The sequence below is a fragment of the Teleopsis dalmanni genome, chromosome 2, assembly GCF_002237135.1.
Source record: "Teleopsis dalmanni isolate 2A chromosome 2, ASM223713v2, whole genome shotgun sequence".
NCBI classification, from domain to species: Eukaryota; Metazoa; Arthropoda; class Insecta; order Diptera; family Diopsidae; genus Teleopsis; species Teleopsis dalmanni.
This window is the reverse complement of record NC_051847.1, coordinates 54,593,505-54,607,983: the sequence shown is the minus strand read 5'-3', so window position 1 is coordinate 54,607,983 and position 14,479 is coordinate 54,593,505. Positions and strand designations below refer to the sequence as shown.

The window sequence follows — 14,479 nt, the reverse complement described above, 5'->3', positions numbered from 1 at the left end:
CAAGATGAAATTGATAATTAAACAATTGACATTATATTTTTATAATTAATACCAGTAACAAACTAACTTTAGTAAAGTTCGATAGCTAAAGTTTATAATGTTAATACGGTATAGCTTAGCTATCTACAAGTTTTCCAACATTGAGCGACTAGATGGTTTGTTTTATTTCTAACGCGAAGATACTTTACCAGGCGTCATAATCTTTCACTGCTCAAATCTTTCTTCTCTCAGCTCAATATCCTATCGACCTGCTGAATAATATTAGATACAAGACTACTCAATTTTTGGCCTTTTATTTAGATGATATCGGCTGCGTTTTTTCTGTGATCACTCTACTACCGTGGTTACAACAAACCCTTAAACAGAGTTTGCTCTTAGACAGTAATTACAGATTAGCAAAAATAACCTTCCATGTTTCATTAATTAATTTGAAAGAAGTTTTTTGAATTTGTTATGTGTAAGCTTTATTTAAATTTAAACTTTTGAACAAAAAACAAATTAATATGAACATAACATAAACGTAATACTAACTGAATATTATATCACTAATACTATTTTCTTCAATTTCAACTATTTTTTATCTTGCTTAAGCTTACAAATAAACTCTCGACTAAACTGAAAAAGTTAATTTATACTATGTTCAGACATAAATTCGGTTTTAAGGTTAGAACGAAATTAAAGAAAATTGCCTTAATTCATTGAAATGAAGAGACATTTCAAATACAACTATGCGTATGTTAAATTTTCAGCAAAAGATAAGTTGAGATAACAAAAAAGTGAGTTTTTTTTAAACGTATGTCAATGACAGTTGACGTTATTAAAACCGAAAAATGTTTGAATTTGATCATATGAAAAAAAACTATAACTGTTATTAATTTAAAATAGAGCGATAAATAATAATCCACGTACAGGAAATCCACACAAGCTAATAAAAATACTGAATGCCGTCAGTATTTGTTGAATTAAGTCAACATATCCACTACTAATTGTATTTCCTTATTTTCTACTACTTTTTGTTTTGCTTACAAGTAAACTCTCAACCAATCTGACATTTCAAACATCGTACATTTAAGCGGCGTCGTTTTAATAATAGACGCTTAATTGTTTTGGGTGTTGTAACATGTAAAATGTATATTAAATCCGTGTATATAGATGGATTCAAATCCTACGGGAAACGTACGGAGATACTTGGTTTTGATAGAGAGTTTACTGCCATAACGGGTTTAAACGGGACCGGCAAGTCAAACATTCTTGATTCGATATGTTTTGTACTTGGCATTATGAATTTAAGTCAGGTAATGTTTTTTAATATAATTTGTAATTTTTTTGTGCTAATATCAGATATCAGGTGCGAGCTGCGTCGTTGCAAGACTTAGTATTTAAAAGTGGACAAGCGGGCATAACTAAAGCTACAGTTACACTAATATTCGACAATACGGACCCAGAGCAAGTAAGTTTTTAAAGCAATGTTAGAAGTGAAGTAATGAATTCTATAAAAACTTTATTTACAGTGTCCGTTAGGTTATGAAAAATGCAGGGAAATATCAGTAACACGCCAAATTGTTGTAGGTGGAAAGAACAAATATTTAATAAATGGCAAAATTGTTCAAAATAAAAAAATCGCGGATTTTTTTTGTTCAGTACAGCTCAATGTTAATAATCCCAATTTTCTTATTATGCAAGGACGTATAACTAAAGTATTAAATATGAAACCAAAAGAAGTAAGATTATGTCAGTTTATAATTAAAGTACATTTGTAAAACTTGTTACATAAATGATTAGATTCTTTCCATGATTGAGGAAGCTGCTGGCACAAGTTTATATGATAGCAAACGTGAGGCTACTACTAAACTTATAGAAAAGAAAGATGTGAGGGTGCGTGAAACGAATCAACTACTTACTGAAGAAGTTGAACCAAAATTGGAAAAATTGCGAAAAGAACGGACAGATTACATAGACTTTCAAAATATTTGTAGAGAAATTGATTCTTTAACACGTATTCATATATCTTATCGATACACAAAGCACAAGCAAGGTCTAGATGCTCATGAAGCAACTCTCGAGAAGATTTCTACAGACATTAGTAAATTTCGTCAAACTATTGAGGAAAACAAAAAAGAAAGTGAAATAATTGATGAAAATTGTAAAGAATTACAAGATAAAATCGATACTGACTGTGGCGGAAAATTAAAAGAAATGGAAGAAGAACTTCGAAATCTCGTTTTAAAAGAATCTGCTGCAAATGCTGATTTCAAATCTGCAGAAACTGATATTGCCCATACAGAGAAAAATCTTCGTACAATTGAAAAATCGATAAAAGATGATGAAAAAACACTAGGAAGTAAAGAAACTAAGCTGTCTAATATTCAAACTAATTTTGACCAGTTGAAACAAGCAGAAACAGATGATAAGCTTAAGTATGAGGCAGCGCAGAAGCGAATGGATAATGTATCGCGAGGACTAACTACCAATGAGGAAGGGGTTACCACGTCACTACAAGATGAATTAATAAGTAATTATTAATCATTTTTAATTTGTATTAAATTATAAACGTTTGATGTATGTTTTAAAGGTGCTACTGGACAAATTACTGATGCCGAAACTAACGTAAAAGGTACTGAAATGGAATTGGTTCACGCTCGTAATAAACTTAGAGATCAACAAAATAAGACCCAAAAAAATGATGATGCGTATACTAAGGATAAAGCAAAACAAAAAGAACTTGAAGAAAAAATAAAGCAACTAGAATCTAAACTAAGACAAATGAATTATGAAGATGGCTTATATGAAAAATTAGAAGAACGTAAAATGCAGATCAATATGGAAATTCGAAATATACACAGTAAATTAAATAGGCTTAATGCACAGAACTTTAATATGGACTATAAAGATCCAGAACCAAATTTCGATCGATCTAAAGTGCGTGGCATGGTTGGAAAATTATTTGATGTAAAGGATCCTCAATATAATGTTGCATTACAAGCTGTAGTTGGAGGGCATGTAAGTTAAATTAATATTTTTTTTATATATTTTAAGTTTATATTTTTTTTATGTATTTCAATTATTATCTTAATTGAAATACAGCTCTTCAGTCATGTTGTAGATGATGATATTACTGGAAAAAAAATATTACAAAAGGGTGACCTTGCGAAAAGAGTAACCATTATTCCCATGAACAAAATTAAAGAAAGAAGTATTGATCCCAAATTAATAGAAAATGGACAAAAACTTGTAAGTAAATGTTTTCGATTATATATTTTAATTTCTTAATTCAAATAATTGTGTAATTTTGTAATAGGTTGGAAAAGAAAATATAGAAACAGCAATTAATTTAATAGATTACGATAAACACTATGATTCTGTAATGAAGTTTGCTTTTGGACACTCTGTAATATGCAAGAATCTAGATGTTGCTAAAGAGGTAAATATGATTTTTTCTTTCTTATTTGGTGTGTGTGTGTATTGAAAATTTTGATAACAATTGTGTACAAATATATATGTATATTGTGTATATGTATTTAGGAATGTCACTATTTATATTATATACAAACACTTGCAGTTCTTGATATTTTTGTTTAAGCATTTAAAGCGTTTTAACGTTTTAAAATCTACAATTTACTCAGCAAATTTGATTCATTATTATGGGTTGACTGGTACATTATTATTAGATTAATGTTACCATAGTCCCAAAGTTTATATAACATATTTAGGGGCCAATAAAATCTAAAATCTAAATATAGTTAAACTCGCCCCAATTATTAAATGTTCTCAATTGCTTACACAATAAGTGTCGAAAGTTTCCTTTAAATGTGATTATGTGGATTATTATTAAATGTGATTATCCTTTAAATGTGATTAACTTGCTCTATCTTATAAACATGATATGTTCCTTTTGTACGAATTTTTTCTTTTGTATTTATATTTTTATAGGTAACTTTCAATCCTAAAGTAGGTTGTAGATCAGTAACGTTAGAAGGTGATATATTGGAACCAGAAGGAATTTTGACAGGTGGCGCTCGTGAAAAAAGTGATGATTTGCTACCTATTTTGGCAGATATAAAACATAACGAAGAATTATTAAAAAGTCTTAAAATAGAGTTACAAAACGTTAATAGAAAATTAGAGTAAGTTAATGTTTAATATAGATTTAGTAATATTTAAGAAATTGTTTATTTTGGAATAGATCAATAAAAGTGGTAGCAGCTGCTTATAATAAAATTAAAGAGGACGTGGAAGAAGCGCAACTTCATTTAGCCGCCTGCTTGCAACGACTATCCCACACTTCATTTCAGCAACACGAAGAAGAAATAAATTCGCTTAAGCAAAACATAATTGATTTAGAATCGACTTTAGTTAAATCACGCGAATCAGTTAAAATGTATCGAGCTAAGATTAAAGATTTAAAAGCCAAAATTCAGGACGCTGATGGTTATCGAAAACGTGAATTGAAACAGGCAAAAGAGGAAATGGAGGCAGCTGCTAAGAAAGCACAAATATCTCAACAGAATGTGACGAAACATGAAAGCCAATATTCAACACTGAAGCTTGAAATAGAAGCACTACGCGAAAATATAGAAAAGTCCAAAAAAGAGAGTGAGATTTTAATCGAAAAAATATCTAAAATGAAATCGAGTATTACTGATTTACAAAACAACTGCAAAAATTATTCGTCTCAACTGTCTGAGTTTAGAGATCGCATTGATAAACAGAAAGAATTTATAAAATTACAAAATCGCGAATTAAAGACTCTAGTAGTTAAAAAAGAAAAGCTGCATAAACAAAATAATGATTTGAATCTTGACATAAAGAGAAAAGAAACTGAATTAAATAAAATGAATATTGAAAAGGAACAATCTGTAGCAAAAATACAAGATCTGGAGAAAAGATATCCTTGGATTCTTGAAGATCGCGAATTTTTCGGTCTAAAAAATACTCGTTACGATTATAGCAAAGAAAATCCAATTTCTGCGGGAGAAAAATTGTCAAGAATGCGTGAGAAAAAAGACAAAATGGAGAAACATATTAATGTTAAAGCAATGATGGTATTAGATAGAGAGGAAGCAAACTACAAGGAAACAATGCGCCGCAAAACGATCGTCGACCAAGATAAAGAAAAAATAAAAAGAATCATATGCAAAATGGACGAAAAAAAGCGGGAAAAGTTAGAGAGTTCTTGGAAAGTGGTCAACGAAAATTTCGGTAGTATATTTGGTACATTATTGCAAGGAGCGCAAGCGCGCCTCCATCCTACTATACAGGGTAATCATTTGGTTGGACTTGAAATTAAAGTTGGATTTAATGGAGTTTGGAAGGAGTCATTGAATGAATTATCTGGTGGACAAAGATCATTAGTCGCGCTATCATTGGTACTAGCAATGCTTAAATTTTCGCCTGCTCCTTTATATATTCTTGATGAAGTCGATGCTGCATTAGACATGTCCCATACACAAAATATTGGGAATATGCTAAAAGAACATTTCACCAATTCGCAGTTCATAATTGTGTCTTTAAAAGATGGTATGTTTAACAATGCGAACGTCTTATTTCGTACCAAATTTGAAGAAGGAATATCATTTGTTACAAGAACCCTCAATCCAAAGCTCGCAGCGATGGGTAGAAAATAAATACTAAACTGAAAATGTATTACGTTTTCGTAATCTTTTGGTATATTATAATTGTTTAATTTTTGTTACATGTTAAAATATTGAAGCCTTTTTTGTTTTCATCTTTTTTTGAAAGCTCACTGGCCTATTTTATGCCATATTCAATAAAGTAATTATAAGAATTACAATTTTTAATTGTTTAAATCAATTGTATTTGGGAATAATAAAATCTACACAAGTAAAATAATATCAGCAATATATTATTATAATATAAATTATATTTAATAATATAATGCTATAGCATAGTCTCTATTTTCGATACAAATTAATTTATTATGTAGCTGTGTATGACATAACCATTTACGACTGTTTTAAACATGGTTTACTATTCCAAAATGTGATTCTCGTATTTTGTGTCCTGCATGCACTTAGAAGTGTTCTTGGCTTAAATCTTATTACAGATTTCACATAAAAAACAAATCTAATCAGATCTGATAGATAGAGAATTCAGACACATATAAAATAGTAATGTTGTTGTTAGCTCTTGCGCTTTCCAATGTTTAACACCTACTTTATTGCACTAATTTGTACTTGAAAATTAAAAAATCAGATTGAGATAGGTTTGGTTTATATTACGCAAGCTCTACCTCAACTACAATTAAACAAGCGTCTATCTATTTTAAGATATAGCACTTCAAATATCCCATTGTTCCATCTGTCTAATTTGCTGTGTGAAAGGGTGTTTGCAGTAAAATATTTGTAATTTTAAAATCACGAAAAAGATATAAGATCATAAGTAGTATGAATATTCAGCTTAATATAGAAAGGCTACATGATATAGCCATACCTATTGTGCATTTGTTATTCTTTTTGAGAAAAAATTAATATTTTGTTTATGAACTGTTAGGTAGGAAACAATATTTTCCCAGAAAATTATATCGTTGGAGTATAAAATACAATATTATCCGGATCGGTGGTTTCAATCGCTTGAATCGACAGTTGAGATATCATGATATACACTGTTGAATCGAAACTAATACTTTTGTATTAATTATAAAGGCACCTATTTGAAATTTAGCGTATATCAAGCATATATATATTTAGTATATCTATATCATATTTTGGTATTTCTGATTATTTTTGCATATAAACATACTAATACTAATGTGTCAGGTATGCGCTTTTATGAGAAAAACTTTTGTATTTGATATTATTTTTTATCTATTTTAGTTTAGAGTTTAGTCTAATGAAATGATTCTTAATCATACCTACTTAGGATGTGAAATAAATCAAGGGCAAAAGTTTAAAATTAATAAATTTATTAATTAAAATTGATTAGAAGGGTAAACTCACACATAAAGAGAGTTTATAGTTAATAAAATAGTATTTCTGTGATGTTAAAGTATAGACTTTATAACTGTGATCTCGAAAACCGCAATCGTACAAAGAAATGATAGTCAACGAATCGACTGGTAGAAATCGAGTAAGAGACATTTGGAAGGTCATGCTAATATATAACTAGAAGAAAGATGGTAGACGGTAAAAAAAGTAAAAGATAGGTCATATAGCTCACATAAATAACTATATACATATGACAAAATAATGGGTGCAATCGCAGAGGACTTTACGCTAAATAAGCCGGATTTTTCTATTAAAGCAGAGTTGTTTGCGTACCTTATGCGACAGGCGTGTATGAAATCGGGTAGGATTTGTTATTTATAACAAGGACGCTCAGTCTATTATATGTGTGGAGAAAGTAAGTCGGATAGTAATTTATTTGTAAAAATAATTACAAACAAATGGTTACTAATAGTTGGTGAAAAGGTAAAAGTATGGATATTTTTTAACATCCACGACATTACAAAACTTAGGACCTGTATATGTACATAATATATAAAATAAGTAAATCTTACGATTTTTACTTATTATTTAAAAGACAATAAAATAAAAATTCTCATTTTTTTTAGTTAGATATTTAAAAAATTTTATATTGTTTTATAAAAATGTTTTAAAATATTAAAGTGAATTTAAATTTAACCATATAAGCAACAAGTATTTTGTTTGAATACAATATTTAAATATGTCCCCAAATTTCCCAAAACAATATAATTTCCTTAGTATCTACAACTAATCGACAAAACGTCAAAATAAAGACAGCGAAAAACGTCAAAAAGGCGCTAAGACATACCGACAGAAAAAGAGTCAATAAATTGTATAATAGAAATTTCCAGATAGCTACAGAATGGTATATAACTGCCTTATTAACTATATAAGACAGATTGTGGTTGTAAGTTTTATCAAAATAATTTTCCTAAAGCAATATATTAAAAATTACTGAAATATTTCATTGAATTTTTCTTAATAAAAGATAATCAAAACCAAAAGAATAAGCAAACTAAATATGTAGTAAAAATTTTTATAATAATTTATGAATAATAAGTTGTTAAAATAACCTGTGAATTTCGTTCCAAAAACACATACGTATAAAATATGACCGACGACGGGTGCGATGTGCCGTACGACTCACACAGCAAAAGCGGCCCGACGGACATAGAAAAACGACGACAACGAAGTTGAAGTGAAAAACATTTTGGTTTGAAGAATATTTATTAAAAATTATTAAAAAATTTGATATATGTAAGTGATAAAGGTCCCAACTGGAAAAGATATAATGGTAAGTTAATAAATTGTTTATTAATTAAATTAGAATTTTAAAATATACAACTATTTGTTTTCTCGAGTAAAGAAGCAATTCTTTGTATAGAGACGAAGTATTGTAGAAAATTGACAGCAAGTGTCGTGCCTAGCGGAGCACCCGACAATCCGACTGTCAAGTAGAAGTAAAAATAAAATTTAATAACTACACCGCTTAACTAAATTTTGTAAATAAATAATAATAGAATATATAGAAATTTTTGTTGCAAATAATAATGACTTAAAAATTTGATATTCATTTAATATATTATGACGTAAATATTTCCGCCACTAGTGAAACTACAATAAAAACTTTTATTTTGTTTTTAATAGGATATACCTTAGTACACATTAAATATTATAAAGTTATTTTGTAAACTCATTTACATTTACTTATATCGTAAGCAAATTTTATTATAGTTTTTTTTTTCTTTAAATAAATATTGTTGTGTGAAGTATCCATATCTCGCCTTTTCGTTTTTTAATTTAAGGTTTTCAATATTTTATTCAAGGATCGTGTGACCAAGCCCCAGAAGAAAATGTTAATAACTCTTTTGCGTGAGACCAAATATATGGAAGGCAAAAAAGAGAAGGAATGGTATTGGGAAAAGATACAATCTGCTTTAAACACCATTGGCCCCAAAAAAACAATAATTCAATGGAAAAAGGTATTGTTAGAATCATTTAAAGAATTATATAAAAAACAAATTATATTATAATAAAAGAATTGTTTATGGTGTAGAAATGAGATGTAATATTAATTAAATTATATGTAATCTTATATAAACTAAGATTTCGATATTGTTCAAATTTTATGTCAAATGAGTCGATGATGTTTTGGGAAAGAACTTTAAATGTTTGTCTGAATGACTAAAATCGAATGATTATATATAAACTGAATTATTTAAACTGATTGCTATAGATTATATAAATCTAATATTATGAGCGCCGTTCGATTTAGTATTAATTTAGATATGGTTATCAAAGAAACTAATAGTTTCATTATATTATTTATATAAAAATAATATTATATATTGAAATTTTTGATCACATTTGAGTGTTGTTGTTGGGTGTTTTTGGGTCCCTAATGAAAGGGTTAAGCGGAACCTTTTTATCTGATGATAAAAATGACGAGTGAATATTAAATATTTGAATATATATTTCATATTGTCATAAGAAATTAAATCATTTGACTATATACGTTATATAGACTTCGCAACTCAGTTTTTTTTTAAGTTATAAGTAAAATAGTAAGCTATTAGTCGTAAGTTTTGGAAACCATAAGGCTATATGCTCAGGAATTTATATATATAATGTATTATTACTGTACATATTGGGTTATCGCTTTTATTATAATAACAATTAATTAATTTTTTTTTACATAATTATGGTTGACACTCACATGGAACTTAATAAGGCATATACCTATCTGTAACGTAATAAATTTTTGTACTAACACTAATCGTTATTTCATTGTTATTGTCAAATTTATTTAATATTTATTTTTTGTTTTAATTTTTGAGTCGTTACTTCGAAAATGTTTAAATGCGGTTATTTTTGTTTTTTAAAAATATACTAACTTTTATTTCGAAAGTTTTTTTGTGTATCTCGTGTTTCGGCAAATTCGCTTTTGCCTTCATCAGGAGAATTCCTAATATTCCTAATATTAGGAAGGCAAAAGCGAATTTGCCGAAACACGAGATACACAAAAAAACTTTCGAAATAAAAGTTAGTATATTTTTAAAAAACAAAAATAACCGCATTTATTTAATATGTTTTATGCTTATATTGTGATAATAAAAAACTTACCAGTAAGCTTATAAATAAAAAATATTAATTATGTTATACCCTAATGTACTCATTTTCGAAAGAGTTTAAGAAAAAATGTGTTAACAGTATCTCTGAAATAGTTTATAATATTTTCTATATTTGAATTACTATTTTTTATACATAATAATTTTAAATGCCTTTTTTTTTGAATCTAGTGTTGGAGAGATATGCGTTTAACAACGCGAAAAAAACTTGCCGAGCTAAAGCGTTGCCAACTTGCAGGTGGTTCACCCCCTCCTGGTATCGAATTGAATCAAGAAGATAACGATATTATTGATATTGTTGGAACAGAATATTTTTACGAAGAAATGAATGGTGAACTAAAACCAGAAACATTTATGTCTAATTTTGATTATGTGCCAGAACATTTTTGTGATGCTATCTTGACAGCAGCTGCAAATGGTCAACATCAGCATATGCAACATCCTAAAGAACAACAACATGCTGCACAACAGCAACAAGATCATCATACCAATGATGGCGAGACCAATGACGCAGCGGGTTCATCAAATCACACGGATACACATGGAAACTCTTTTCAAAACTCCGGCTTGGGTCAATTGCAAACTCATAATGGTGACCACAATACTGGTGCAGGCACATCACAACAACATAGTAATTTGCCTCAACATCCTGCATTTCATGGTGGCCTTCATCCACATTTATTGCGCCGACAACAACATACCACTACCCCTATTCAACGTGAAACAGTTTTTGAAGAGAAATTATTACAGCTTATACAGGAAGCATTTCCAAAAAAATCTAAAAAACGAAAAAGCCGTGATCCTGATAAATTATTTTTGCTTTCATTATATGATGAATTTAAACGTGTTCCGGAGGAAATACGTCTTGATGTGAAAGCCGAACTCATACAGGTGTTGAAGAAATATCAAAAAAAGATGCCAATTAAACAAGAAAAAACGAATTCACAATCGTCAACTTCTACCAGTGTTAAACAATCTCCAACGCCAACCAGTGATAAGATACAGTTGCCCCATAATTCACAGTTATCGCATGGAATGTATCAATTGCAAAAGAAATATGACAAAAATGAAAAAGAACAATCACCACAATCACAAATTGAACGTGTACAACATGGTCGTGATGCTGCCGGTGCTACGACAACTGTAGCTATACATCCTTCTCAACAAATACCACATTCACTTTTCCAGTTACAAAAAAAATATGAAGAAAATAATGAAAAAGTTCATCAACAAAGTGACCAACGCAAGCATGTTGAGGCAACACATCAGCAACATACCGCTCATCAACAACCGCCTCCTCCACCTTCCAATGAGCAACATTTGCACCACACACAAATGCCTCATGGAATTATGTTTCCATTGACGCAGATTCGTAACGAACAATCTGCAACACAACAACATCATTCACACAATCCACATCAGCAACCACAACAACATCCACATCAACAAACACAACATCACGCTCCACAAATTTTTGGTACATCAACTGCACCAACTTCAATGAGTACAGATCGGCCGTCAATGGCCTATGAAAATGTCGGATGAATGTTGAGTCGCTTATGGGAGGCCGCGTGGGAGGCACGCTTTCCAACAACTTTATTGCAGGAAGGTGGCAATTGTTAGTTATAAGCATAATATTAATAATATAAACAAAAAATTATTATTATTAACATGATCATTTGTTAACATTTGATAAATTTATAATACATTTTTTTATTATTTTGTGTAAAATAATTACATTTTAAAATTGTAATTAGGTTTTTTCTTTTGAAATTGTTTAATTAAAAAATGCTGAATGAAACTACACTGGCATATATTGAAAATATAAAATGTAGGGAATAAAGAATTTACTTGTTACGAAAATATTTGAAATTTATGCAAGTAAACTAGTATATAATATATTATAACACATGTATTGAAATTATTTTTATTTTGTCATAAAGATCTGTATAAAGTGTATCTACATCTGTAATGCAGTATATGTCTGCGGTATTCAATATAATGTGGCATGCGACATAAATAATATTATTTTGATTATGAATTAATATGAAATATAATTTAAATATGTATGGTATTTACTCGTAAGTCACAAATAAAGTTTGTAAATAAACATATTTGTAATATAAATCAAATAAATTGTCTGTTTGAATTAAAAAATTTCTTTTCAATTGTATTATTAATTTTCAAAATTAATGTACTGATGAATTATCAGTATGTATATATGATGATATCATCATCATCATATAGAGTTATTTTGAATTTTTGTCTATAGCATTATCTATTTAAATATTTTATAAAAAAAGAATAAAGGACAAAAATTTATATTAAAACATATTTGCTAATACTTGCTATATTTGCGTTCATAAAGTGTAAAACAACAAATGATTCGTAATAATTAAATAAGAGCTATAAACAGATTTATAAGTGAAAATGAACTTCAGCAAATAAAAACAAGCTTCCATATTTAAAATTTTATCTTATTAAGTATGACAATAAAATAAAATATTATTTAATTTTTAAGTGCTTATATCTGCAATACAATATACTAACCATAATTTAAGCAATAAAGTGAACAAAAAAGTGATATTGTCGGTACTAAAACGATCGTGAATGGATTATGTAAATACATGATAATTATTGTGTTACACAAGCCACGTTTTGGGGTTTACATCTCCCTTACTACTTTGAACTAGATAATGTGTGTTTTCAAAGACACCATTAAACGAGTTTCTGTATATGCCCTTAATCAGAATTATTAAATGATCTTGTTGTGAAGATATTTGGAGCGAAGTATACGAATAGGATTTCATTTTCTTTAACTTTACATGAATATGGATCTTTAGCAAAGGTCTCCACACCTTGCTAATGAACAGAAACACTAATAATTAACAATGATAATAAAACTTTATTCAACTTTTCTTAAGAGTAAAATCAGAAACGTTTTCCTCAATTCAATTAAAAAACTAAAAATATTTGAAATTGAATTTTACTTTTCAATTTCAGTAAACCCATAGCCTACTGGCGTCGCCACAGATCCATTTGAAATATTTACCCAGATTTATGATGTTCCGAAAACTGAAAAAAACGGAGAAACAAATACCCAATATATAAGTTATAAATCACTTTTTAATTAATTAAATGCCCACTAATTTGGTTGAATATTTTGAATTTTAAAAATTATGGTACTTTAAAGTTTAAAGTTGATTTTTGGAAAATTTTTTTATAATTTTTGCGGAAAACAAAACTTTTTGCAGTTGTCTTCAACACAGTGTTTTCTTAGAGCATTAATCATTATTCTACAGTCCGTCATGCGAAGGATAGATAGGTAGAGAGAGAGGGAGAGAGTGAGAGATAAGGAGAGAGTCAGAGATAGGGAGAGAAATATAAAGAACAAAAAATTTAAAATTATTAGACACGCTTAAAATCGCATTGGCCACTGCAAAGGAGTCACTTTTTTTGCCATCTGTTTTTTATTTTTTGAGTTGAAAGGCGTTATTATGGGTATATTAATACTTGTCTTGTTTTCTAATTGTAATCCTGTATTAGTCAGTTTTTCTGGTGTTGACAAGTGCGTGCTAGCTATATCAAGGAAACCTGAATAAGGAAACAACTAACTGTAATTTAAGAATATTTAAATTGCGTAATATGTGGTTGTAATTCCCACCTTTTACCAATAGCTTTTTGACATAAAAGCAACGCAACGTTGGTTTTCTTAGCGCGCTCTAAAATATTTTCTTTCCAAATAAATTTTCTATCGAAAACAATATATAAAAATTTTGCTTTCTTAGTATATTGTATCGCAGAACCTAGAGTATAGGGTGAAAAAATATTGAGAACCTTATGTTTCCACTAAAGACCACGATATCAGTTTTGCTGGGGTTAAACCCACGGCCACATTTCAGCGTCCGCTTATTTAGGATATTAAGGCCATTTAGTAGAATATCCCCTATGGTGGTAGCATATTTTATGGTAACAATTAACACAACATCATCCGCATATGCAACAGCCTCGTAACCCGCTCTCCTCAGTTTTTGCAGCAGTGCAGTTTTACTAATACCTATGTGTGCAAAGCGTATTTAAATGAGTGTTCGTACTACATAAGATTGAAAACGAGAAGACTAAAGCCCTGTTTATAACTCGTAAATACAGGCAGCATCCACCGAGCGTGAGAGTTGCTGACATCGCGATTAATTGGGAGGACAGCATTTAATACCTAGGAATCACGTTTGAAGAGCGGTTCATTTGGCACAAGCACATACAAGTCAAAAGAAGTAGTTGCGGAAACAACCTTAGCGCGAAGAACAGAAAGCTGATAATTAGACTAGCACTACTTTATGTTTCGCGTATAGCAAAGCTGCAGACTCTACT

At 29.4% G+C, this 14,479-nt stretch overlaps 2 protein-coding genes across 3 annotated transcripts; both read left to right on the top strand.

Annotated features, from left to right (window-relative positions):
* The first annotated feature begins 967 nt into the window (after positions 1-967).
* On the top strand, positions 968-5,757 carry LOC119679223 (structural maintenance of chromosomes protein 2-like). The gene is made up of 9 exons (XM_038091450.1): positions 968-1,295; positions 1,349-1,450; positions 1,512-1,721; positions 1,783-2,512; positions 2,573-3,000; positions 3,085-3,231; positions 3,299-3,421; positions 3,931-4,124; positions 4,184-5,757. Exons 1-9 carry the CDS (start codon positions 1,128-1,130, stop codon positions 5,622-5,624), a joined length of 3,543 nt encoding a protein of 1,180 aa, XP_037947378.1. The 5' UTR covers positions 968-1,127; the 3' UTR covers positions 5,625-5,757.
* A 2,249-nt stretch (positions 5,758-8,006) lies between these two features.
* LOC119679228 (mediator of RNA polymerase II transcription subunit 15-like) lies at positions 8,007-11,768 on the top strand. 2 transcript variants are annotated; one of them, XM_038091457.1, is made up of 3 exons: positions 8,007-8,277; positions 8,789-8,965; positions 10,283-11,768. In XM_038091457.1, exons 1-3 carry the CDS (start codon positions 8,275-8,277, stop codon positions 11,654-11,656), a joined length of 1,554 nt encoding a protein of 517 aa, XP_037947385.1. In that variant the 5' UTR covers positions 8,007-8,274; the 3' UTR covers positions 11,657-11,768. The 2 variants fall into 2 exon arrangements, with proteins under 2 accessions (XP_037947385.1, XP_037947386.1); XM_038091458.1 differs by having other exon boundaries at positions 8,008-8,277; positions 8,810-8,965.
* Positions 11,769-14,479: the final 2,711 nt, after the last annotated feature.